The sequence below is a fragment of the Lathyrus oleraceus genome, chromosome 4, assembly GCF_024323335.1.
Source record: "Lathyrus oleraceus cultivar Zhongwan6 chromosome 4, CAAS_Psat_ZW6_1.0, whole genome shotgun sequence".
Taxonomy (NCBI): domain Eukaryota; kingdom Viridiplantae; phylum Streptophyta; class Magnoliopsida; order Fabales; family Fabaceae; genus Lathyrus; species Lathyrus oleraceus.
The window spans coordinates 24208128-24234688 of record NC_066582.1 but is presented as its reverse complement, the minus strand read 5'-3'; the positions used below and the strand labels follow the sequence as shown (position 1 = coordinate 24234688).

At 33.5% G+C, this 26561-nt stretch overlaps 2 protein-coding genes and 2 long non-coding RNA genes across 4 annotated transcripts; 3 read left to right on the top strand and 1 right to left on the bottom strand.

Moving 5' to 3' along the window:
- Positions 1-5311: 5311 nt before the first annotated feature.
- On the top strand, positions 5312-6182 carry LOC127138528 (pathogenesis-related protein PR-1). The gene has a single exon (XM_051064997.1). It carries the CDS (start codon positions 5321-5323, stop codon positions 5969-5971), a length of 651 nt encoding a protein of 216 aa, XP_050920954.1. The 5' UTR covers positions 5312-5320; the 3' UTR covers positions 5972-6182.
- Positions 6183-8007: 1825 nt separating this feature from the next.
- LOC127138527 (uncharacterized) lies at positions 8008-9919 on the top strand. The gene is made up of 2 exons (XR_007808792.1): positions 8008-8346; positions 8428-9919. It is a non-coding gene; the product is annotated as an uncharacterized LOC127138527 (long non-coding RNA).
- Positions 9920-10667: 748 nt separating this feature from the next.
- On the bottom strand, positions 10668-11748 carry LOC127138526 (pathogenesis-related protein PR-1). The gene has a single exon (XM_051064995.1). It carries the CDS (start codon positions 11399-11401, stop codon positions 10784-10786), a length of 618 nt encoding a protein of 205 aa, XP_050920952.1. The 5' UTR covers positions 11402-11748; the 3' UTR covers positions 10668-10783.
- Positions 11749-16649: 4901 nt separating this feature from the next.
- Positions 16650-18299, top strand: LOC127135109 (uncharacterized). Its single transcript, XR_007808422.1, has 3 exons — positions 16650-16815; positions 16896-16986; positions 17070-18299. It is a non-coding gene; the product is annotated as an uncharacterized LOC127135109 (long non-coding RNA).
- The last annotated feature ends 8262 nt before the right edge of the window (positions 18300-26561 follow it).

Genomic DNA, 26561 nt, shown 5'->3' with positions numbered 1-26561 from the left:
TCACCATAAAAAATTGGTGGTTTAACACTGTAGTTATCTCTCTGATTGTTGTTAACAATGTTAACAGCGGCCATTTTTTCTCACACAAACAATATTAGTACTGAACACGACGAAGTGTTGATAAAACTTTTATCACAATCAGAACCGGAGCTTTGATACCAATTAAAGGTGTGAAAAACACAAGAAAGGGGGGGGGGGATTGGGTTTTAAAACAAAAGTTTTTTACTAACTCAAGAACATCGCACAAATGTTAATAACAAAGAGATAAAAACACAAGTAATTTTATTCTGGTTCGTTTGAAACTCAAAGCTACTCCAGTCCACCCGCCAAGGTGATTTCGCCTTATACACAAGGACTTAATCCCCTATAATCAACTGATTACAATAATCACAAATAATAATCTTCTCCGCCTTCTCAAGGATCTGACTATACCCTAGTCTCCTTAAGGAATCACAAAGAATAACTTACTTCGTCTTCTCAAGGATCCGACTATACCCTAGTCTCCTTAAGGAATTACAAACAACAAGTTTGAATCAAAAGTTTTGTGTTTACAAGATGCTTCTACACAAACAGATTTTACACAAATGAAAAACAAACACTTAAAGAAAAACTACGTACAAAAATGATAGTTTTTCAGAAAGAAACAGACTTGTCAAATATTGTAGTGTGTCTTAGTTTTTTCTTCAAGTCTCCAAGTCCTACTTATATAGCATAAGAAAAGAAATTGTTGTAGGGTAAAATGGGGATACCAATAGAGCGGTTGCCCACTGTTGAATTGGTGAAAGGAGTGATACAACGTACAGTCCTTCGCCCATAACTTTCAGTTAGAACCTTGATAACGTCAGCATTCTGGCTTGAGATCTTCAGTATCTTCAGAATCTTCAGACTCTTCAGTCAGAACCTTGATAACCTCAACATCTGTCTTGAGATCTTCAGAATCTTCATCTAAGTAACAAAACTTCAGAAGCTTGATGATCAAAGTCACGTCCAGAAGCAGAAGCAGAGAGAATGTTGCAGCAACAACATAACATCTCTTAAGAAACTTCTCAGGAGTGAATCAGCATAGAAGCAAAAAGAACATTGCAGCAACAACTTGACATCTTTCAGAATTTCTCATGATTAGTGCAAAAGCGGAATTTGGAACATAATATTCAGAAATTGATGACGCTGCACGTAATATACTCAGAATCAAAATTTTCTGTTAAAGCTACACAATAACAAATCATTAGATTACCAAAATTGTTCTCACACAAATACAACATTGTCATCATCAAAACTCAAGATATAGATGTAAAACCAAATCTTGTTCTAACAGATACATTTTAACGTATCACGATACTGTAAAAAAAATATTATTGTCAGAAAGTTCAAATATTATAATATAGATATTTAAAATAATAATTTAAGATTTATATTACCTTTCCATCCCACACGTACTTAGCAGCATGGTCTGGATATATAGTAGGAATGACAGGTCTAAGGGGACTTTTGGAAAAACATTATGAAGGACAATAGAAGTGTCAACAACATTGACTTCTGGGGCATCATTAACAACAATAGGGGACTTGTATCTGCGGGAGGACGATGCTGGAGACACATGAACTTTGGAAAACGATGCTCTTGCATCAAATGAATTACACCAACATTTAGACGAGATGCTCCAGCCTTTTCCCTCCGAACGAAAGAATATTTTGGTTATAAAATAATTTATTTGTAATTACACTATAAAAATCATATCATAATCAAAGAAGGCAAATCGAAAAGACAAAACATTAAAGATCAAACAAACAATGTAAAATCTCAATTTTTTTCTCCGAACCCATGGTCTGGATTCTAATCTCTAGACAAAATCAGAGTTATAGAACACAAAAGGACAGAACCCTTACACCATATGTGTGTGTGGTGTGTATATATTATATATATATTATATATATATATATATAATATATATATAATATATATATATATATATATATATATATATATATATATATATATATATATATAAACCAATTTATTATGATTTTAACTACAACCTAATGTATCTTAACCAACCTATTTAGCTAATGCATTCATCAAGAAAAAAATATTGAAATGAAAAACTTACCAAATTGTGAGAAAAACTTGAAAATTGAGAAACCTTTATTCAACGGGGTGTATTAGTGGTTGGTTTATGTTCTAGAGAATGAATGGAGTAGAAGAAACGAGATATCTCGAAAAATGATGGAAATGGAGTTTTCTCACGGGCTCTATTTTGAGTTTTGAGAAAGTTTGTGATGTGGTCTGGCGCGAGGTTATGAATAGAGTAGAAGAAACGAGAAATCTCGAAAAATGATGGAAATGAGGGAAAGGTCTAGCGCGAGGTTATTAATCAAACAAGCCCAAAGATTAGAATCTTTAAAAAATACGAAGATTAGAATTCTGATTATTAAGTGTTAAATGGTTTTGGCTATGAGAAATGGGTGTGGTGTGGTAAGGGGCAGGTCCGGAGTCCAATCTCCAGCTTTTTTGGCCTTCACTTTGTTTTTTTATATTTATTTTGGATGCGTATCGAGTCTAAAATTTGGATTTTATGGGCATTTATGAAATTTCATTGTGGTGGGCGAGAAACACTTAGGGCCAGAAAAGTAATCTCTTAAATTTAATGCCTTCAGATTTTGGGTTAAGATGCAATGTATAATGAAGCACACGGTTTCAAAATCTTGGTCAAATAGACATTCTATACAAAGATAACATGTGAACTAGACTCTGATACCACTATTGAGAAATATTCAATATATTGGTCTGAATATTTTTCTCAAAACAATAAAAACTATGACACACTGTCCATTCAAACCTAACACTATCTCAATAGTATGTCGAAACAACTTTAAGAGAAAGTAAAAGTACTCTAAAGTCATATAAATATAATTATTTAAGTGATATAAACAACGTAATAAATTTAAAATTGAATCTAATGTCTCTCTCACACACACACGCACAAATAATAGGTTTTCAATGCATATAATGAAGTGTTGACTAAAGTCAAAGTTATTTGAATAGATTCAAAGCTCAAATGACTTGATTCAAAATGGAAAATCAAAGTGACTCAATTAATTCACAATTTGACTTGGTTCAAAGTACAAAATCAAATTGACTCAATTCAAGCTAAATTTGACTTGATTCATGAAAGTGTCTTAAAATCATTTTTGCTATTGTTTGTAGGAATCAAATAAATTAAAATGTCTGATCCAATTCAAACAAAAAATGACTCAATTCATTCACATCTTAACTCACTTCACTAAAGTGCATCTAAACCCGTCGTTGCTTTTGTTTGCAGTAATCAAGTCAATAAAAATGATTTACCTGATTTAAAGGACAAATGAATAAATTCATGGATAGTATGATCCAATTCAAAATTGAAAATGAATTGGTTCATTTTGGATATAATCATATTCATTTTTCATCATTTGAATTGATTCATGGGTCATTTGAATAAAGTCATTTAGTTCATTTTTATCTAATTTTATGCATCATCCCATGTGCATATAAATAGTATTTTCATTTCATAAATTAAGAACTTGATGAGAAAAATCTTATCAAGAGAGCAAGATCAAATAATTTTTTATGATAAAAAACTTACAAAGAAAAACTTATTTTCTCTCTCAAATCTTCATCTTCGTCATTTTCATGGAGATTTATCATGTTGGTGTGTACGATAAGAGATTGTGAGAAGTCATTAGTGTTCTAATTATGCATTTTGGAGTGTGTGTAGATTTCTTAGCAGTTGTTTGATCTTAGGGAAATTCAAGAGAAAAAATTCATTGAAGAGAAAGAGAATGAATCTTTTATCCATTGGTATGGAGTTTTTCTTTGCGCATTAGTCAACCTATTGAAGAAGAATTATTCAAGGATTGAAATTTGGGATCAAGTGAAGATCTACAAGTTGTCAAGGTTGAAGAAAAGAATTCAAGATTTAAAGCTCATGATTAAGTGAAGAACAATGAACATTCAAAGTTAAAATTTGTCAAAGGTTAAATATGGTAATCGAGTGAAGATCACAAGTGGTTGAGCAATTCGTTGTAGATAAGATCAATCGAGAAGCAAAAAAGAAGATAAATTGGATTGTTATAGTTTATCTTTGTTTCAATTTAGTTGTTGTAATTAAAATCTAAACCAAGAATATAATGGAAGATTCAAATTTTTGATGTTTTACCATTCGATACTAGATTAGGTGTTTGCGGCAACGATAAAACGAAACCAATATAAATCTTGGTACTCTCTCTTACACACACACATTTAGTTTTCTTGTATGCTTGCGCTAGCTGTTGGATTTATCGTTTAATCTAGAATTGCATGCTTCATAGATTTATTACGTTCATAGTCTTAATTTGTAAAGATTAGGTTTGATAAGAATTGGATTTCTAAATAATCATATTATTGACTATTCTATAAAAAATTAAAATTAGAATTGATTTAATCTGATTAATGGTTAAATGCATCAAATACCTTATTTGAAGCTTTGACTTTTACTCATTACATTGTCCATATCTTTATTTCAAACTATTGATGTGTGTTATAACAATCTTCTTCCAATAACTTAAAACTTTTAAAACAAAGTGTTCACCATATTCATTTCCACTTGCTTAATCTAAATTTTTAAACAAACAAAAAGAAATTTTACAAATAACGATGGTGAAATGTATGAATGTGTTTTTAGTATATAACTAATTTTATTTTAATTTCCGTATGCATTTTTTCTTCCATTTTCATTTTAAAAAATGTATAATTTTTTTTTGTACATTTTTACTAATCCATTTTGTCCAACCCCATTTTCATTTTAAAAATATATAATTTTTTTTTTATTCTTTTACTAATCTATTTTGTCCAACCCCATTTATTTAACGGGTTAGATAGGACAAGCCAAATTAACAGTGGGAGTTGAAAAACTCAACGGAACCAATCTATTTTAGCATCTCTCGTTAGTATTTGTAAAAAAAAACATCAAATCAACTAGTTATATAACTACCTTAATACAAATAAAAACATTTCTAATTTTTAATAATTTTTTAAATTACTCAATATTACTCTAAAGAAAGTGAAATCTAAACTACTTAAATCACGGCCGGTTTTCAGTTACATTAAAAAAACCAAAAAAAACTTCACGGACATATCCAATCAGACGTGGTAGAAAAAAGTAACACATCCCATGTGCTAACAAAAGAGAATCTTAACATCATTGGCCTACAAATGTGGACATTTACTACTCCCCAACCAATCAAAATCAACACAAAAAATAAAACCAATAACCGTTTCAATTAAATATCAACGATAATAGAACATGGATGCCACTAAATGCAATCTAAAACAGTTGACATTGCAAACTTTCACTCATTTCAAACTCCCAACATTTTCATTATTTATACTCCCTTCTCACACATGCTTTCTCACAACAACAACAAAAACAAACATCCTCAAAATGAGTCTTAGGTGTTTCATTTTCTCTCTGTTAATGTTCACTTTCCATGCGGCGAGTGGCAGTTATATTCCAAACAAAAAACATTCGAATTACCGCAGCCTCCCGAACCAATTTCTGATTCCTCAGAACATTGCTCGGGCCGCTGTGGGGTTACATCCCCTAGTATGGGACGAAAAGCTAACTCATTACGCGCAATGGTACGCGAACGAACGGCGTAACGACTGCGCGTTGGAGCATTCTAACGGCCCGTACGGCGAGAACATTTTCTGGGGGAGTGGTGATGAATGGAATCCAGCACAAGCAGTGGGTGCTTGGGTTGATGAGAAAAAGTATTACAATTATTGGCATAACTCTTGTGTTGATGGACAAATGTGTGGACATTATACACAGGTTGTGTGGGGTGATACAAGGAGAGTTGGATGTGCTAGTGTTGTTTGTTCTGAAGGGAAAGGTACTTTTATGACATGTAACTATGATCCTCCCGGGAATTACTATGGAGAGAAACCTTATTGAAAGGAAATGATTGTTGAAGAAAGAATTGAGACAAACACAGCTCAATAATGTTGTTGTCATCATTTAGGTTTAGAGGCTTATCTTCTTTGTCTGTTGCTGTGTTTGACATGTGAGTGCTATTGATTGTAAATTGTATCTTTTGTTGAATTGTTTAACTCTGTATCTCTGTTTTTATTGCTGGCTTAATGGAGTATAGATAATTATTAATGTACTTGAATGTGTCTGATTTTTTCATTCTGACAAAAATGATTTCTTTCTAATTTGGTAGAGGAGAGTAAAAATAGTAATAAAAAAGTTTAAACGAATCTTTTAATGGAAAGAAATGAATAACTTAAATAGTAATAAAATTGTTCTCCTTATTTGTGTTGTTTGTGTATGAAGATATTTTATTTATTGTGCGGATTTAAATCAGATCACGACTATAAATATTTATTTGAATATCTATCGTAAAGATTTCAAGTTCTATATTGATTGATCTTGAAAGAATATATAAAAAAGAATAATCTTTATCTTATAAATCGATTTTAAAAGAAAGAGTTAAGTTAAATTTTAAAATGATCATTAAACTCCCATCGCTTATTCCTTGCAAGTTATCTAAATTTGGGAGCCTTACTGTGCCATTTCTAGAGCTACAAGTTATCTAGAATTTCATGTTCTATCCTACCGTGGGCAATCTAACCTTTAGAAAGAGAAAGGCTAATCTTTATAGAAGCCAAAATTTTCTCCACTTTCCTGCACACAAGGTTTAGAACTGTTCGAGCATCCTCTCATTCTTTGCAAGCCATTTGATGAATTGTGTGAATTAGGGTAGTCATAACTAGGGATATGAACCAAACCAAATTGAACCATATATATGGTTCGGTTTGGTTCTTAAAATCATTTTCATAAAACCAATTTATTTTTTAGAAATCGGTTTATAAATGGATCGGTTCGGTTTTAAACCGTTTTTTCAAAAAGAAAAAGTTTTAAAAAAAACAGTTTAAATCAATTTCTTTAAAACCAATTTTTTATTTTTATAAAAAAATTAATTTCAAAACCAATTTTATAAAAAAAATAGTTTTTAAAACTATATTTAAAAAAAATCAATTTTATATCAAAAATAATTTTATTTTCTTTTAACTAACTTTTTTATTTTCACTAATTATAAAACTATTTTATATAAAAAATAATTATTTTAAATTTGACTTTTATAATCACCACAAATAATATCTCGATTAAAAACAATCCCAAAGTATGATGTGTTACATAAAAACGGTCATAAAATAAAATAATTATGAATCATATCTCTATAAATCATAATTGTTCATAAATAAATAATTTATCAAAAAAATTGTTCAAATTTCTAAAATCTCTCATAATTGTTCATAAACAAATTTTATGAGGTTTTAAAATATTTTTTCTTTTAAAATTTAAAAAACATAAAAAAAAAAATTAAAAAAAAAACAAATATTCAGAAAAAAGAAAAAAAAATATATAAAACAAAATTGAAAATAATAAAATCTGAAGAATTTTTTTTTTAAAAAATCGATTTTTTTTAAAAAAACATTTTTTACTGAAAAAAATATAAAATATTTTTGATAAAAAAATATCTTTTTTATTTAAAAAAATAATAATTTTATTTGAAAAAAATATCAAATATAATTTTTTCGAAAAAAAATCCAAATATAATATTTTTGGTGAAAAGAAAAAAAAATCTGATTTTTATTTTTAAAATATTTTTTTCATAAAATTTAAAATATAAAATTGATTATAATGTGATAAAACATAAAAACATACAAATATAAAAATTTAAAATTTTGGATAATCAATAACAAAATCAAATTTTTATAATGGTTAACGATTTATAGTTGGATAACAAAATGGATACCCAAATTTTTATTTTGACATTTGGTTTGGTTTTTTTAAAGTTGATCAATTTGGATACCAATTTGATTATGGATAACCGATTTTTTTGCACACCCCTAACCATGACGGTGTCTTGAAGCTTCGGGTGCCGCCTTAATCGGATGATTCTTAAAATATCCTCTGAAGTTTTTGGTAAAGTAATGATTCAAAATTTATCTGTTATCCCCCTCTAGATTTCCTAAATAAATTGACAATCAAAGAAGATATGAACTGAGGTTGTCATTTTCATGTTACACAAACCACACATACAAGTCATATAACAACCTTTTTTTATTAGATTGTCATCACATGGGATTTTGTTATGCAACAACCTCCACGTAACGAAGGAAGTCGAAGAATTATGCAACAACCTCCACACAATGATTTGTTATGCAACAACCTCCACATAATGAAGGAAGTCGAAGAAGGGATGAATATCTGTCAAATTAACCTTTCCCACTCAATATTGTCATGAATATCCCCACATACTTGTAAGTGTCTTTTTTCGTTAACATATCATTGTTCGAGTGAATCTAATTTAAGTGATCCAGAATCTAATTTAACTGATCCAGAAGCTGAAGGTTCCCCTGCAAAACATGGATCTGATTGATAGGAGTGGATGTCTCTAGATAATTTTGCATTATAAAGTTTGGAATGATCCATCTATTTTTGCTAATAAGATTTTCTACCTTTATAAACAACCATTTCCTAAATTTACAAAGGATTTTCAAAATCTCACTAAGCGGGTCTCCCAACCATTTGTCATTCAGAAGTTGATGTTACCCCTTTTCCTATGATCCATATATTTTCATTCATTAATCAATTCAAGTGATGAGATATCCCTTGCTAGATAGATTACTTAAACAAGAATATCCATTATGAGTATATCTAACTCTCTAACACTATTTTCTAAATTTCTAAAAATCCTAGGTAAAAGAGCCTTCTTGTTTCCTTGATAGAAAATCATAGTATTCTCGGTATAAAGTGCATGAATCGGGAGATTCGTGCCCATCGTTGCACGCAAGGGTTTAATAAGCCATTAGTTAGCCTTTTTTGGTGAAATCAAGATTGATGACATCTTTAGCAATGCAAAAGTGTAACGGAGATAATGGATCCCTTTGTCTCACCCTGCCGTTAAAATAATTCAATTGACTAAAATGGAAAGCCTCGCCAAATCCGGAATTTCTCTTATCAAACCTTGAAACATGGAGTTGTACCCGAAAACATCTAGAACCTCAAGGATAAAATTCTAATCCAAAGTATGAAACACTTTCTTAATATTAATATTCAAGATAACATTGCCTCCCTTAATTTTCTTGTCCAACACTATAACTGCTTTCAAGGCCAAGATCACACGATCCTCGATATGTCGTCCAAGATTAACCCCGTTGATTAGGAGATACAATTCTTGCAGCTAGAAAAACCTAGTCTATCTGCCAAAATTTTGGTGATAAGCTTGAAGATGAAGTTAGCCAAAGAAATAGGTCAGAAATCTAACACATTTTCCGCTCCCTTCACCTTCAGAATCAAGATAATATTGTTTGCATTTAGGGCTCTTCTATTTTCCCGTTAATAAAGAAGAATTGCACCGCTAGAGTAACATCTGAACCCATCATACTCTAGTAAGTCCGGTGGAAAGGCTCTTCAGAACTGAAAGTATGCTCCTTAGAGTTGTGCAGAGGCTTGGAATATTGGTTCTTGGCTTGATTATTCATTTGAGTTATGCTCCTTAGAATTATGATTGTTATGCTCCTGAGAATTTCCTAGTGCCAAAAGTAGACTTCATTGTGATTTAAAGCTCTTCAGAACTGAAAGTATGCTGCTCCAGCTTATGATTTTGCGAGTGACTATGAGAGTGAGTGTTAAGCTCCTTAGAACTATGAACTTGCTGCATCAAATTGTTATTCAAACATTCTGAATCTGATTTGTGGTGGTCTTCTAACTTGCTATGACTGAACTGCTCTGTATTTCTGTTCGTATAATTTCTTGTTTTTTTTTTTTTGTTTGCTTCCTCCTGTAATTCATTTCTCTGCATTTTTGTAAAGGATTGTTCTAATTTCTCAAGTAACTTTGCCTTCAAATTATTCACCTACCAATAAATAGAAAACCTACTATCAAATAATTTATAAACTCAATCAATAACACCTAAAATCAATAGTTTCCATTCTCTCTATTAAAAGCAGGGACATGAAAGACCCAAAATTCACCATTTCATGTCATAGGGAAGTTATTTAAAAGTAAAAATTCAGAAAATAGTTACTAGCTAATACAAAATGACATTCCAATGTTTTTTTAAAACTGTACTCAGGTTGAGTATCAGTTTATGTAGCCGGCCTGAGTAACTCAGTAGCAGCCTCTGCATCAAGTGTTTCAGTGTAGACATCACTAAACCCATACCTCAACAAAGAATAAATAACAAAACTAAAGCCTAATATGTCAAAAAGGATAGTGTAATTCACCATTTTTATATTAAAGAATAAATTGTGATTATTTACACTGTGATGTGAGACATGTATCAACCGAAATCGCGAAAATCTTTTATCCAAATCCATGTTCGTACCTATTTATTTTGTGGATAATCACCTGAATCCATGTTCATACCTATTTTTACGGATTTTTATCCTATCCATTATGGATAATTTTGTGGGTACTGATAAGTCAAACTCTCCTCATACAATTATGTTTATTTTATAGGATAAAATTAAACAAGGACTTTATCACACAAAAAATATATAAATATTTAAAACAAAAACTCTCTTACTTAAGACAAAAAAAAAACTATTTAATCATACTTTTAATTATCCCAAAGCACTAATCAAATATGAAAGCCTATTCAATATCATACCAACAAACTATATCAACATATATACTCATATTGCTAACATAATCATATTAATAACCAATATACATATTTATATATTAATCAAATTAATATGGTCTCTCTCCATCATAATTACCAACAGGATCATAGTTACAAGTCATGAACACATCACCATCATCACACACAACTCTAGCACAACCAATCCTTCTAGTACTTTTCCACACAATCTGAGTATAATGTCCACACATTTGACCAGACACACATGAATTAGTAACATACGTGTAATATTTCTCTTCATCCGCCCAAGCTTTTACAGCATCAGATGGAGTCCAATCAGAGCCACTACCCCAATATATATTCTCTCCTAACTTGAAACCGTTTTCAGGAAATGAATGCTCCACTTTGCAGTCTGGTTTTCTTTGACTAGCCCACCATCTCGCGTATTGCTCGAGCTGGAAATCCCATGTCAGTGGAAGCTCCCATTTGTATGATCTTACTATGTTGTGTCTGAACAAGAACTCTACTGACTCTGCCATGCAGCCCCAACAGAGTTGCTTTGAAACTTTGTATATGGTGTCGTTGTTTGGTTTTTTCTGCTGGGTTAAATATTTGTCGTATAATTGAGTGGCTGAAGAAGGAGATTGGGGACTGGTTGAGAACATTGAGAGAGTTTTGGTGGTGAAAGTGAGAAAAACAAAGAAACAGAAGAAGAAATGGGAGTTCATGGTTTCTAGCTACGGGTGTAAAGAACATTGAGTTTTGAGGTTTGATACCTTAATCTATATGAACTTGGAAACATGAGAGAGGTTATAGTGTCACTGTGTTGGATGATTGTGTTGAAGATTCTCCCGTGAATCAGAGCTCTGTTTTGCTCGTGAGTATTCTTTGTCCGCATTATGAGACGGTATGTGATAGAAATATAGAAATATAATTTGTCATGTGTCATGCATAAGAAAGTCCATGAAGTATGAAGAAATCATTAATTGTGTTTTGTCCACATGTGATATCTAGACTAACAAAATAAACAATCTTTGTATATAAAAAAACAAGATATATTGAATTTTAGGAATGTACTCTGTTGTTACTAAATTGCAACACCTACTCGTTTTATTGGTTTTCATGTTTATGTATAAAAATATCACAAACCTCTATTATTAGAATAATACTATTGATATCAATAGTAAAATAGTAGGAAAAAATTACAATAAATTCCCCGCAACTACGATCGGAAGGGAGTTAGAATCAATTGATAATAAAATTGATTTCTGAATTAGATTAGACGGTTTAATAGCCCGGATTCTGACAGTGAAAAAGAATAAAATAATACTATCCATAAACCTGTTTTATCATTTCTTTAACCCTAATACATTTACTATGTACACACGCTTCATTCTTCAGCACTGTATCTCTCTCCCGTATATTTTTTCCCCTATTTTCTCTTCCTTTTCTCATATCCCTCTCTTTCACCGTTCTCACCCTTCTTTATGTTCTCTGAGACTCTATTAATATAAAATCCACATCATAGGAAAAGAAAATTATTATTATTACTCAGAGGAAAATACAATATATGTATTTATATACGTAATTAGAATAAGATCTTTTTACCCAAATATCTCTAATTTTAAAAACAAATCCAAAATAACTCTGATTTAAAAAATTTTTCAAACTACCCCATTTTTAGGAGAAGGCACCAATTGGATTGGCGTCTCCTCTTAAAATTAGAGAGGAGGCGCTAATTAGATTGGCTAGGGCACATGGTGCAGCTAATTCAATTGGCGCCTATGTGTATGTTTTGAGAGGAGGCGTCAATTAGTCTAGCACCTCAGTGCAAAGTGCAATTTTTTTGTTATAAATAGAGGTGTTGTGTGAATCATTTTGCCACATCTCATTTCATCATTTTGCAAACATGTTTGGTGTTCGTTGCCGCTACGGAAAGGTGATTTATTCGAGAGACAAATATCATTTTGGAACATCACTACTTTCGATCAACTGAAGAGGGAGTCGGTTCGTTGGTTAGATGAGAAAATACCAGAAGAGGAAAAATTAGAAGAATTGAGAGACTCGATAGTATCTTTGGTTATGTGCGAATGAAAACTGATAAGGATGTTAGAGAAATGATGTTTGGACGAGATGACATCACTTTGATAGTTGTAATCAGTTAGAAATATTCTATTTTCAGTTTGCTTATGTTGTAGTGATGTTTGTTGTGAACCTCGTTGTAACAAAAACTTAATGATATATAAAAATTGAAGGTTACAAAAATCCAATGTTACAAAAAGATTATGACTCAGATGATGCTCCTCGATTGGGACAGTTGTTCTTATTGTGTCCTGGTTGACGATGGATACTACATAGTCTTATCATTTTATTTGTCGTATCCATTTCTGTCCTAATACGTGTGCTGTTTGGCCGTCCTTTTTTCTTTCTACGCATCTCGTCGTTGTGCCAAACTATGTCACCTTCATATGAAGGCCAGTATTCCTCCATTGGTAGCACCGAGAAGCTTTTGTTTTAGACATTCATGACATTGATGGCCTTGTAAACATCAGATAGATGGTTGTAAGCATCCTGGCGAGTATGTGCACATGCTGCAATGACATGTGAGCAAGGAATGTGGAAGGCCTGGAATTTTCCACAATCGCACCAACTTGTGTTTAGTTTTACAGCATAGGCTAAATTTGGTATCCCTTTATTGTGGTCCATTATTTCCTGCGCGCTGAAATTTTGCCTATGACGGTCAAAGACTGTTACCGTGTGTGTGCTAGCTTTGATGCTCTCCTCTTTCATCACTTTAATGAAACACTCACTGAATATTTTCCCAAACATTAACACCGAACTCCATCTTTCACCTCTGGTTGCGAAGGTAGAAGTCAACCTATAGTAGGTTGATATGATCAAGGCATTTATTGGAAGATCTCTAATGCCTTTGAATACGCCGTTCATGCATTCCACAAGGTTTGTTGTCATGTGGCCCCATCGATAGCCTCCGTCAAATGCCCTTGTCCATTGCTCTACTGGTATGTTATTCAGCCATCTTCCTGCATCTTCATTAGACAGTCTAATTTCATCATGGTAATACTGAAATGACGGTTGAGTTAGAGCATACCCAGCATTCACCACTTTCTTGTGAAGGTTCTTATCTTTTATTGCACGCATGAAGTTTTGTGCGATATGTCTAATGCAATAGACATGGGTAGAAAGAGGATCATGCCATCCGTTGTCATAGTTATTGTAAGCACTCTCAATGGCAGCATGTTTATCAGAAATCAAACAGAGATTGGCTTGTGGAGCCACATGCGTTCTGAGATGTCGAAGAAAGAAACCCCAACCACCAGCAGATTCACCTTTAACTAGAGCAAAGGCAATGGAAAAGACATTGTTGTTGCCGTCTTGTGCAATCGCCATAAGCAAAATACCCTTGTATTTTCCGTATAATCATGTTCCATCAATTTGAATAATCGGTTTGCAGAATGCAAAACCTTTAATGCATGGGTCAAACTCCCAAAAGAGACGGTGAAAGATTCTATTTCCAGCAACACAGGTTCCGTCTGGCGTCATTGCTGGAAATGTCTCCATAATTGCAACAGTTCCTGACACGTACGTTTTTAGTGCCCATAAAAATCGTGGCAATTCTTTGTATGAATCCTCTCAGTTGCTGAATACCTGTTCAACAGCCTTTGTCCTCACAATCCACGCTTTCTTGTAAGATGGAGTATAATTATATCTTGTTTTGATATGAGATATAATTATACTCACCTTCATTGATGGGTCTTTGTTAACAAGCGGCAAAATGTCTTGACATATCAATGCAGCGCTTAATTTACGGTGATCTTGTTCAACGTTAGCTGCAATGCAATTGTGAGGTGGGTCTATTGAAGTTATCTCCCAAGAGTCGTTTTTCTTTTTTTGAGACGCAGTCAACCGAAACTTACAAAGGATGTTACGAAATTCGATGACATACCTTCTCGAATCAGTGCGTTTCACTATGAAATCAACAGAGTTATTCATGTGAATTTTTTTGATAGCTCTCACACATTCTTCTTTAGTGAGGAACATGTATCCCACTTTTAACTCGCCTTCTGATCGTGGATACGGGTTATAAAAAACATTGTTTGATGTTTCATCGTCATGCAGATCCATGTTTGTCATATGTTGAGGCAGATTGTAGACATGACTTGGAGGTAATGGCGATGCTTGATCATCATCTTCAATGTCGTTGTTCAACATATGATCGACATGTATCTCAGTCTCTTTTTCTTCTTCATCGACGAAGTTGACTTCTGCTTCTGTTTCTGGGTCGACGTCATCCTGATTAGTTATTTGAGATTGTTGAGATGGTATACTTGGTTGAAGAGTAATATACAACTCAATACAATTGCATCCAGAACGTTCATGACTAACAAACATGGATTCAACATCTTCATCATCCTGTATCTTTAGCGGGAAAAACTTGCATTGACTATTCTAAAAAAACTTGGATTTTGATACGTGATCTTTGACACAATACCAGATCCTATGCAGGATTGAATTCGTTTTTTCAAATGTGAGAAATTTGCATTTCTCTTGATCGTAAGTCGAATGGTATCGGTGTTTTGAAAACAAAACCCGTATAACTCAGACTTGTATGTCTCACCATTGTAGTGAACATTGACATTATATTTTGGTGAAGATGACATTGTAATATTTCTGGTGCAGATGAAAATTAATTTCTTGCTGCAGATGAATGTGTGTTGATTGTTGGATGTTGATAGTTAGATGAATAAATAGGTAAGTGATTTGTCTAACATGCAAGCTAGTCCGAAGTGATGTATCAAACATGCAAGCTAGTCCAAAGTGATATGTCAAACATGCAAGCTAGTCTGAAGTGATGTGTCCAGCATGCAAAAGAGAGGAAAGCCATGTGTCACACATGCAAGTCCTAGATCCAAATGAATTGGCGCCTCCTTGCAATCCTTGCACATGGGCGCCAGTCCATTTGGCGAAACCATGTCTTGCATGCATGCAGACCTCGTAACCAAACATGCAGAGCTAGATGTGTCATGCATGAGCCTAGGGAGGCGTCAATTTGAATGGAGTTAGCATGTAGGAAATGCACATGGGCGCTAATTCATTTGGTTACCACATGCAATCACATTTTCCAAGCTTCCACACTCTTGCATATAAATAGGAAGGTGATTGTAACATCTCTTCCACAAAATCACTCACTACTTCCTCTACAACATCAAATCTTTCATCTGCAACAACCTATTTCATCTTCACTAACCTATTTCATCTCTGACAAGATGTTTATGCTCATAATGGGCGAATCGCACAGAGGAACAGTTGCAAACATAACAACTTATGTAAGCGTTTAGTTCTTTTGTTATTTGTCTAGAGTACCTTTTAATAACATATCAACTTAGTAAAGTGTTTTGTTTTTTATTTTATAGGATGTTTCAAGGTTCCGTACTCGGGTCCACGAACATGTCCACATGGACCCGATGATTCAACCGTATGTCGAACTCGCCGGTTTTGGACATAGAAGCAAAACTATATCTTGGTCAGTGGATAATAAATTCATTCTTGCGTTATGTGAAAGATGGCGTCCCGAAACACACACATTTTGGTTTCCAACCAGTGAGTATACCGTGACGTTAGAAGATGTCTACATGCTATTGGTATTGCCTGTTGAAGGTAAAGTTGTAAATGGTAAAACCAACTATGCGAATTCAATTTGCATGGACCTCTTAGATACTGATTTGTTAGATGATAACTCAAGAGGTCAAGGTATACTCCTTTCACGCCTTAAGTCATACTATAACAGCTTACATTTAGATGAGCATTCTATCGAAGAGGCTTGAATAATAAAAACTAGGTGTTACATTATGCTTTTAATTGGTTCTTTTTTATTTCCCGAAGGTAGTGATTCTAGTATGCATGTTATGTATTTACCTTTACTAAGACATATAGATAGAATAGGAAGTTACAGTTGGGGATCCGCCTATCTGGCCTATCTTTATAGCTCTTTGTGTAAAAATTCACACAAAGACACATCTACCTTTTCTGGATGTGTTGTTTTGCTCCAAGCATGGGGTTGGTCAAGACTATCGTCCCTAGCGCCCGTCAACAACAACCCTTTCACATTCCCGTATGCACAAAAGTAAGTTTTTTAAAATGTTATATATTTACTTACTTTAACGATTATTATCTCTAACTAATACTTTTACCTTTATGGTGCAGATGGTCGGCACATGGTATGAGTTGTAACAGATGTCCTAGACACTGTATTACCCAGTATCGCAATCTCTTGGATCACCTTCGACCGACAGATGTATGGATAATAATCTAATTATTTCGTAATAATTTGTTAATTTCTTCTACCAAGTTTATAATCTAACATAGTTCATATTTCAGTTCATTTGGCGTACATACCTAAATTTGGATCATGACCATGAAATCAACGAAGAAGACACAGTCGTATGGACTGCATGCACACCGATCATAAGATTCATAACTGTGGAGATGCACAACAATGATCGTGTGAAATTGCAGTTCGGTATGCTTCAACACATCCCAGATCCCCCAGCAAACCTAGGAGAATGGCATCTGCGCAAAGTTAATGACTAATGGAACTTCAACCCATGGCAAAGCTTCGCTAGATTCGAGAGTCGCAAATGGAAGCACCGCCATGACCATGTCTTAACTGACGCAGTGATGCCAAATGAAGAAAAACCAAGTTGTACTTATATGGCTTGGTATAGATCGGTTGGTTTTGAGTTCATCATCGAGGATATGTACCTATAAGACCCACGCCAACAAACTTACACACCAGACGCCTCAACATCTAACCCCCAACAACATTGTCAGACCGGTTACACACAACCCCCTATCCGTCAAACTTTCCATTCAACAGACACACAAACATACAACCCTAACATGCCATACACCCAGCCACAATACCAAGAGAATACACCGTACCACCACTAACAAATAGATCATCAACCAAAGATCCAACATCGCTTCGTACCCAACACATCACCCTACCAAAGTCGCCTTAGCCAAAACACTCAACGATCATTTAATACCAACCGTCCCTCCTCCTACCATAGCCAAGAAGCCCAAACCTCACAAAACTGAAACCTTCAATAACCCTATCTCTACCAAACACCACAACAATCTTTCCAACATTTCCTCGACGCATCATTCACACCAATGTCTCCCTTCAACCGTCTCGGTCGCCCACCAACAAGTCAAACACAACCCAACTACTCTAGCATGGGTCATGAACTCAGCTATGGCGGTACACCTTCGATGCATACTCAAGACTATGTTGATTTGTCTGACTATCTCAACAGGCCATCTCCTACAGTTGGTAGTGATGTTCCTGGTCCCTCAGATGCTCAAACACCAGTGGTGAATCATCAACGTGGGTTATGGTCACGGGTTCGGGTAGCTAGGGGATGTGGGGCCGGAGGTCGGTTAGGTGGCCCCGATCATCAACATTAGGCATTTCTGTTTAAACGGGAATTTATATTAATATGAACTAGTCTGATTTCGAAATTATGTATCACGTAGACTGTTTTTTATTTTTTTTTATAAAATACACTGAGGTGTCAATCCAATTGGCGTCTCCCTTTAACACATACACATGGACGTCAATTGAATTGGCTGCACCATATGCCCTAGTTAATCCAATTGGCGTATCCTCTCTAATTTTAAGAGGAGGCGCCAATTGGATTGGGGCCTCCACCTAAAAATGGGGTAGTTTGGGATTTTTTTTGAAATCAGAGTTATTTTGGATTTTTTTTTTGAAAAACTGGATCATTTTAGTAAAAAAATCTTAGAATAATAATTTTCAATAGGAGACAGAAATAAGGGTAGTTTGTTTTAGTTTTAAAATAAAACTTTTTTTTATATATAAATTGATTTTATAAAAATATTTTTTAAATATTAAAAGTTTTTTTTAATTTGGTTTTTATAAATTAAAAGATTAAATTTATTATTCTATAACATAAACATGCATTATTGAATATTAAAATATAGTTAAAATCACTTTTTTTTCAAAAAATTATATCTCAAAAATAATTTTTATGAAAAATTATTTGAGATATCTTCAAAATTAAGTGTTCTTTTTTTAATTTTGGTATCCAAAAATATTTCTATAAAAATGATGAAATAATTAAAATAATATTTAAAAAATAACTATTCAAACCAAATTTTCATTTAAAACTTTTATCAAAAAATTTCTTGTAAATTTTTTTACACCAAAATATGAACACTATAAAAATCATTTTTAAAAATAGCTAAAACAAACGGATCCTAAAACTATTTACCTAAAATAGTTCTCAATTAGAGAAAAATAAAAATTATTTTAACTTATATTCATGTGTAAGAGACCTCTATAAATTGGATTGTGTGTAACATCCCGATTTTTAATATTTATTTTTATATAAAATTTTGGAAGTGTTTTTAATTTAATAATTTAAATTGGTGAATTTTGTTTAGAATTAATGGAGAAATCAATGGTTTAGTAGTAAATTAGATTTAATTACATTTTTAATTATTTAATTAATAGATAAAATATGAAAATATTAGTTTTGGGGTAATAAACTAGACTTTTAAAGAAATTAAGGAGGTGAGTGGAGTTATAGAGAGTCGAAAGAAGTTTTTAAAAATTAATTAAAATGAAGGAGAATTATGTTTTATTTATTTAAGAAAGAAAAGTAGAAGAGTTTGTGAGTACGTGAAAAAGTTGTGAAAGAGGTAAGGGAGAGAAGAGCAAACTCTAGGAGAGCAAGAGTAGGAGAGTGGAGTTTCATAGCCAAAGCTTCAAGTTTCTTTAAATTCGAGGTAAGGGGGTGGGGAGAAATTATTCATGAATGAGTGTTTAAGAAGATGGATAGTAAGGTTTGTTGGTGTAAGCCCTAGAGACCAATACTTTTGGTACTTGTATCGAATTATTTATTAATAATAAAAAGTTTTTTCTTTATTATGTTTGTCTAATAAAGTCCCCAGAATAGATAATCTGTTTAATGTATCAAGTGTGACTTAATCATGAGATCACATTAAACATAAGGACATTATTCTTAAAGTATCCATAGTCGAGTTTTATTGTGAAGTGGGATAACATTAAAGCATTAAGACTATTATATATATAAACTGATGATCACATCTCATGGATCATGGATAAGGAGTTATCAAGTCTTAAACATAGGTACGAATATTAAGAGTAATATTTATACTGGATTGACCCGCTATGAGAATACTATATAGAATGTTATGCAAAGTGTCATAAGTTATTCTCATGGTGATAACGGTGTATACCACCCTTCGACCTGAAACCACTATGGTCCCTAGATGTAGAGTCAAGTGCCTTATTGCTGATCAAACATTGTTCGTAACTGAGTGACCATAAAGACAGTTGATGAGTACTCCACGAAGCATGCTAAGGGACATGAGTGACCTAGATGGAATTTGCCCATCCTGCATAACAGGATAAATGTCTATGGGCCCAATATTGAACTGGACAAGGATGACACGGTCTATGCCTTGTGTTCAATATAGACATAAGGGCAAAAGGGTAATTGTACACATAAGTATTATCACAAAAGGATTTGCCAGATCACATGACATTTTCGTGTCTTTGGTAGCAGTGATGTGTTGCTAGATACCGCTCACTGTTTATTATGTTACATACGTGATTTAATATAATTGTCAATGCCACGAAAACCTACAGGGTCACACACAAAAGGACGGATTGATGAGAGATAGAGTAACTAAGGAATACTGTAATGTATGGTGCCCTTAAGTGAATTGTAGAACATCGTAAGGTACGGTGTACTTAAGTAGAATACGAAATATGGTAAGGTACCACGCGCTTAAGTGATTTTGGCATATTATAAGATATGGGCCACATACACTTGAGTGGGCTTTTTAGCTTGCAGCCCACACAAGTGGTTCTATAAATAGAACCCTTGTGTAGAAGCATTTGTGTAGTTGCAATTTCGTTTCTCTCTCTCTCTCTCTCTCTCTCTCTCTCTCTCTCTCTCTCTCTCTCTCTCTCTCACTCATAGCCTTCATTCGTAGCAGCTAGCACTGAGATTAAAGGAATCCATTCGTGTGGATTGAGTAGAGGCGTTATCATTGTTCAACGTTCGTGATCGCTCCGTAGATCTGCATCAAAGGTTACAATCGCCACAAGAGGTAACGATTCTATCACTGATCATGCCCATTCGTAAGGATCACTAAAGGAGAAATTTTAAATTCCGTTGCGTTTTGGATTGCTCTTCTCCTTCAAGGTTACCATCCTTCCTTTTTACCTTTTTCCCTTCATCGTAGAGGTTTTTGAGGATGAAGAAGGTTAGTACAAAACCTCTCTAAACCCGCTGATATGCTATAGTTTCCTTTTGTACTTGATTGATTGTAGATTTGAATTGATAAATTATGTTGATGCTTTATGATAAGGTGGAAGTATAAATGTTGAATTGATAAATTATATTAATGTCTTATGATAAGGCGAGAGTATAAATATTGAATATGTGATGTTGATGTGATAAAATGTTAAATTTATGATCTTTAATGTGATAAAATGTTGAATATGTGATGTTTGATTCATATTGTCCATGTTTATGTTTATCTATGTGTATTAGGGTGGTTGAGACTCAAATAGACGAGTTTTAGATCTGTTCAACAGGGAGAAAAACACAAAAAACTCGCAAGTAGACATAGAAAGGGATTTACCTTCTTATTTCATGTGTAACTTGAGTTTCGTAAGTTCGTTTGAGCCGTCGTCAGTTGTGTTAGAAAGCTAATGCAATAATTTCTCTTTGAAGTGTGGAAATCAAGTCAGAGAATGCTACAATAGTAGCAGTTCTCTGTTTTTTATACCAGAAGCGTTGTCAAATTGTAGTCCTACGTTGATCATCTTGTTTCACATGTAACTTGGGTTTTGTTAGTCTGTTTGAGGTAAAATCAGTTGAGTTAGAAAGAGGGTTTAATGAAATTTTAAAATGAGTTTCATAATTTTATCATAAGTATATAATTTTCGGTGCTATTGTGAAGTTAGACATTCCGTTTTAGAGTTAAGTCAAGAATTTAGGAAAATGTGAGACAATTTTAGAGTTAAGGCAAAAGTTTTGGAAAAACCTGTGAGTGACTTAAAGGATTTTAATATATTTATAAATAACTTGAATTTGAGTTATTTGATATGTTTAGAGTTGAGTTTGGAGTATTTGACATTCTTAGAGTTGAGTTTGAGGTATTTGATATTTTTAGAGTTGAGTCTGATATGTTTGAGTTGAGTTTGGAGTATTTGACATTCTTGGAGTTGAGTTTGAGGTATTTTATATTTTTAGAGTCAAGTTGAATAAAAAAGGTTAAGTTCTGAGTCACTTGATATGTTTAGAGTTATGAGTAGGGTATTGAGTTACGTTGATGTGTTTGGAGTGTTGTGTGTGTCAAGATGGTTTGAGTTTTTGAGTTATCTGACATGTTCAGAGTCGAGTTGATGAGTAGTTGAGTTAAGGTTAGAGTATGCCTTGTGACTCATAATCCTTGAATAAAAATTGGAAGAGTTAGTTGTGAACTTTGTTGAGTTATGAGTTGACCCTGTTGAATGCTTAGGATTATGTAGTGTTATTTTTATCTTGTTGGTGAGTATTGTTAAGTAATTATTTAAATATAAATATTGTTGAGTTGTAATTATAAATGCATGATGAATTATGTTGAGATACATAGTTCAGAGAGGAGGTATTGTGGCGGCCTTATATTGGCGATATTTATGTTGAGGTGTGTACTTCAGAGAGGAACTACTATGGTGGCCTTATATTGGTGATGGTGTGGGTTCAGAGAGGAACTACTATGGTGGCCTTATATTGGTGATGGTGTGGGTTCAGAGAGGAACTACTATGGTGGCCTTATATTGGTGATGGTGTGGGTTCAGAGAGGAACCAATTATTATTTTGCATTGGTATTGTTTGTTGTATTTCATGTATCATGTATATCGGAGATAGGTGTAGGGACTTTGATCCAGAGACGATTTTCTGGTTCAGAAGTGGGGACCAGTGACGAGTCTGGGACTTCGGTTCAATGACGAGATACGGATTCAGTGGTGGGGACCTGAGATGAGTTTTGTTTAAGAGATGAACTAGTTTCAGAGGGGAACCATAGGTGGATGGATAAACCAATAACATAACTCTGATATGAAAAATTTGGTACCGCGTGCATTAAAGTAGAGGTGTTGATTGCATTGCATACGTAACTGCATTTGTGAATGATGATTCTTGTGGATGATTATATGTTTGATGATTGAGTGAGATATCCTTGTTGTTTTATACATCATTAACATTTATGAATGTATCCTCACCCCCTGTTTGTTTCTGTGTTGTTCTTTACCTCTGTGGTATAGAAGATACTCAAGTAGAGGAACCTTAGTTGTTATTGAATTTGAGGATGACGTAGTGGCCTTCTTCGTGGTTTATCGCTTTGAGTTTATTTTAGTTTTGTGTGTCGCTCTGATAGTGTAGCACTGAGATGGGTTCCCTTTACTATTTGGGTTTTGCTAGTTGTTTAATTGAATCTCTTTTATTTAAATGAAGTGATTTATAATTTGAGGCAATTAAAGTTGAAATTACGTTTTGAGTTTCGTTGTTTTATTATGATTTTTTGAAAAAGATGTTTTATGTTGAGAAAAGATGTGACATCTTGTCGCTGAGTTAAAATTATTCTGTATGTTTTTATAAAATAAGTAATGTATGGTTTAGAGTGTTTCACTTTGGAGGTTGAGTAGGCCAAGCTTGGAAATATGTGTTTCAAAGGCCAATTTGTACAGTGGTTTGGTTAGAAAATCAACAATTTGAATATGAGTGTGTATTGGGAATAGTTTGATGATACCTACTTCAATCTTTTCACGAGTAATGTGGCAATCGATTTATATGTACGTAATTCTTTTTAGCTTCTTTGTCGGGCATCTGTTTAAAATATATGTTGCAATCGGCACAACTTCTCCCCATAATTCTTTGGGTGGATGCTTTCCTTTTAACATACTTCTCACCATATTCATGATGGTTCTATTCTTTATTTCTTCAGTTCCATTCTGCTGTGGAGTGTAGGGTGGCATCACCTCATGCACAATCCCTTTTTTCTCACATAACATGTTGAAGTATTTCGACACATATTATCCACCACCATCATTCCTCAGAATTTTGAGATTTCGACCACTTTGTCTTTCGACCATATATTTAAACTTACCAAATACCTCGATCATTTCACTTTTCTTCTTGATCAGGTAATTCCATAATTTTCGACTGAAATCATCTATTAATGTGACAAAGTATCTATTACCTCCAATCGAATCCACTTGGATAGGACCACACACATCAGAGTATATGACTTCAAGGATTTCCTTTGATTTTCTTCCTACATCCTTGCTGAAGTTGTTCTTGTGTTGTTTCGCCTACACACATTCCTCACATACTTCATTTGGAATGTCAATTTCTGGTAACCCTGAAACCACATTTCTTTTCTTCAGATCTCTGATGTCTTTGAAGTTAAGATGGCCAAGTCTATAGTGTCATATCCATTCATCCCTGCTAGTTAAAGTTGCTAGGCACTTGTGCTCCATCACATTTAGTTAAATCTAGAAGGTTCTATTCTGAGACATAGGTGCCTTCAAGATTAACTTTCCACCTAAGTCGAGAACTCTCATCATCTTTTCTTTAATCGAAACTTTGTAGTTCTTTTTAACCAACTGCCATATGTTAAGCAAATTACTTTTCATGCATGGTATGTGCAATACATTAGAAATTGCTGACCTCTTTCCATCTTTCCTCATAATCAGAACATCACCAATACCTTCAACTGCTAGAGTATTATCATTTGCAAATTTTACCATGTTCTTCATTGAGGATTTCATGTTGACAAACCAATCTTTCCTACCAATCATGTGTGATGAGCATCCTGAGTCCAAGTACCATTGATCCTCGAACATTTCTTCATCTCTTATTGTGGCCATCAGCAACATCTCTTCCTCTTCATGCTTTGCAAACTTTGTATAATTATCTTGATTCTTTTGTTTTTCAGGATAATCACTAGAGTAATAACCATACTTCTGACATTTGAAACACTGAATGTGATGTTTGTCAGGTTTTCGACCACCACCTCTTCCTCTACCTACAGTAGCACCTCTTTGGTTGCTTTGGTATGAGGGATTTCTCTGATTCAGTCTCATTCTTGCTGATTTCGACCATTGAATTATTGTAGTCTCCTCTACCTTAGTTGTCAAACCACTTTTCTTTGTCTTTCTTTTCTCTTGCTAAATGTGTCTGCAAAGCCACATCACTTTTTGACTTGCATGCAACTCTTTCACCCATTCTTTGTTCATGAGATTCAAGCGTCCCTTGAAGCTCTTCCTTTGTCAATGTTGACAAATCTTTCGACTCTTCTATGGCTACTACCACATGGCCAAACTTTGGAGCCAATGATCTCAATATCTCTGAAATAACTGATCTTGATGTCAACACTTCTCCACATATCTTGATTTGATTCACCAGTTTTTTAACCCTAGTGAAAAAATCAGTTATGTTTTCATTATCTTCAATTTGAAGCAATTCATACGTTCTTTTGTGAGTTTGTATTCTTTCACCTTTTTTGTGCCTCCAAATGATTTTTCCAAAATTTCTGCTTCTTTCATTATTTCAACATCACTAACCTTTTCAAAATTGTTTGCATCAACACATTGATGGATTATAAAGAGAGCTTTATAATCTTTCTTCTTCAATTCTTTGTGTGCAGCATTTTCTTCATTCATCGCATTTGCTTCCAACGATGTCACACCCTCTTTCACAAGATCCGAAAGATCTTGATAGCAAAAGACAATCTTCATTTGCTTGCATCAATTATCATAATTCTGATTCTTCAAAATTGGAAGACTCGCCGAAATATTTCCGTTCGAATGATTCATCACCATCGTGTTTTGCTTCCCACGAATCGTTCAGCCAGTGCTCTAGATACTAGATGTTGAAAATCCACCAATTTCCCTTCAAGAAATTCACCAAAAACCTATGGAGAATTCTGAACTGAATCTTGATGAACAAGAATCAATCTTTCTGATTGATTACTCCTCTTGTTCTTCACTCTTCAGTCGAGTGAATCAACCAACCTTGACTGTAAGGTTTCAGTTTACAATGATAATGAAAAGGAACAAAATTGAATTGAGAAGAAATATCGATTAGGGTTTTCGAATAAGGAAGAAGAAGAAAAAAATCATGCAGAGTTTCTCTTTGCTCACAAACTGAGAATTTTATTCTTTGCAACCGTAAGTATGTGTTATTTTCAATGATAGGGGTTACTCCTTATTTATAGAGTTTGGTTTGCTTGATCTTTAAGTAAAGTTCAAAATACTTAATTCTGCTAACACTACAAAATAAGGCCTAGGTAAAGATCTATGTTGAGGTTAACCCCTTAACACTTCGCCACCTAGACACTTCAATACCTAGGTATTTCGACATCATTACTTCTGTCGAGCAACCTGTTTAGACACAAAGAATTACAATTAAATATTTTAATTATTTACTTTTTTTAATTTATGTAAAATACTCAAATAAATCATTTATCGTGAGAAAATGGGATATTACTCTATTTTTTTTTATGCTTGTTGTGTTCAAACTCCTTCAAAGATGATTTCGGTAATTATATAATAAATATTTTTCGCGAGCTCAGAAGAAAAAAACAAGTACCGCAAAGGTTTAGGTTGTGAGGATGCATCAATTGGAATCATCTTTGAAGGATATTTTTAATGAAATATAAAAGTCAATTAGAATAATAAAATTTAAATGTCAATTAATAGTCTATTTATTAAAATGTCAAAATAGAGGAATCTAAAAAATACAAGGAATGAATAATATTTAT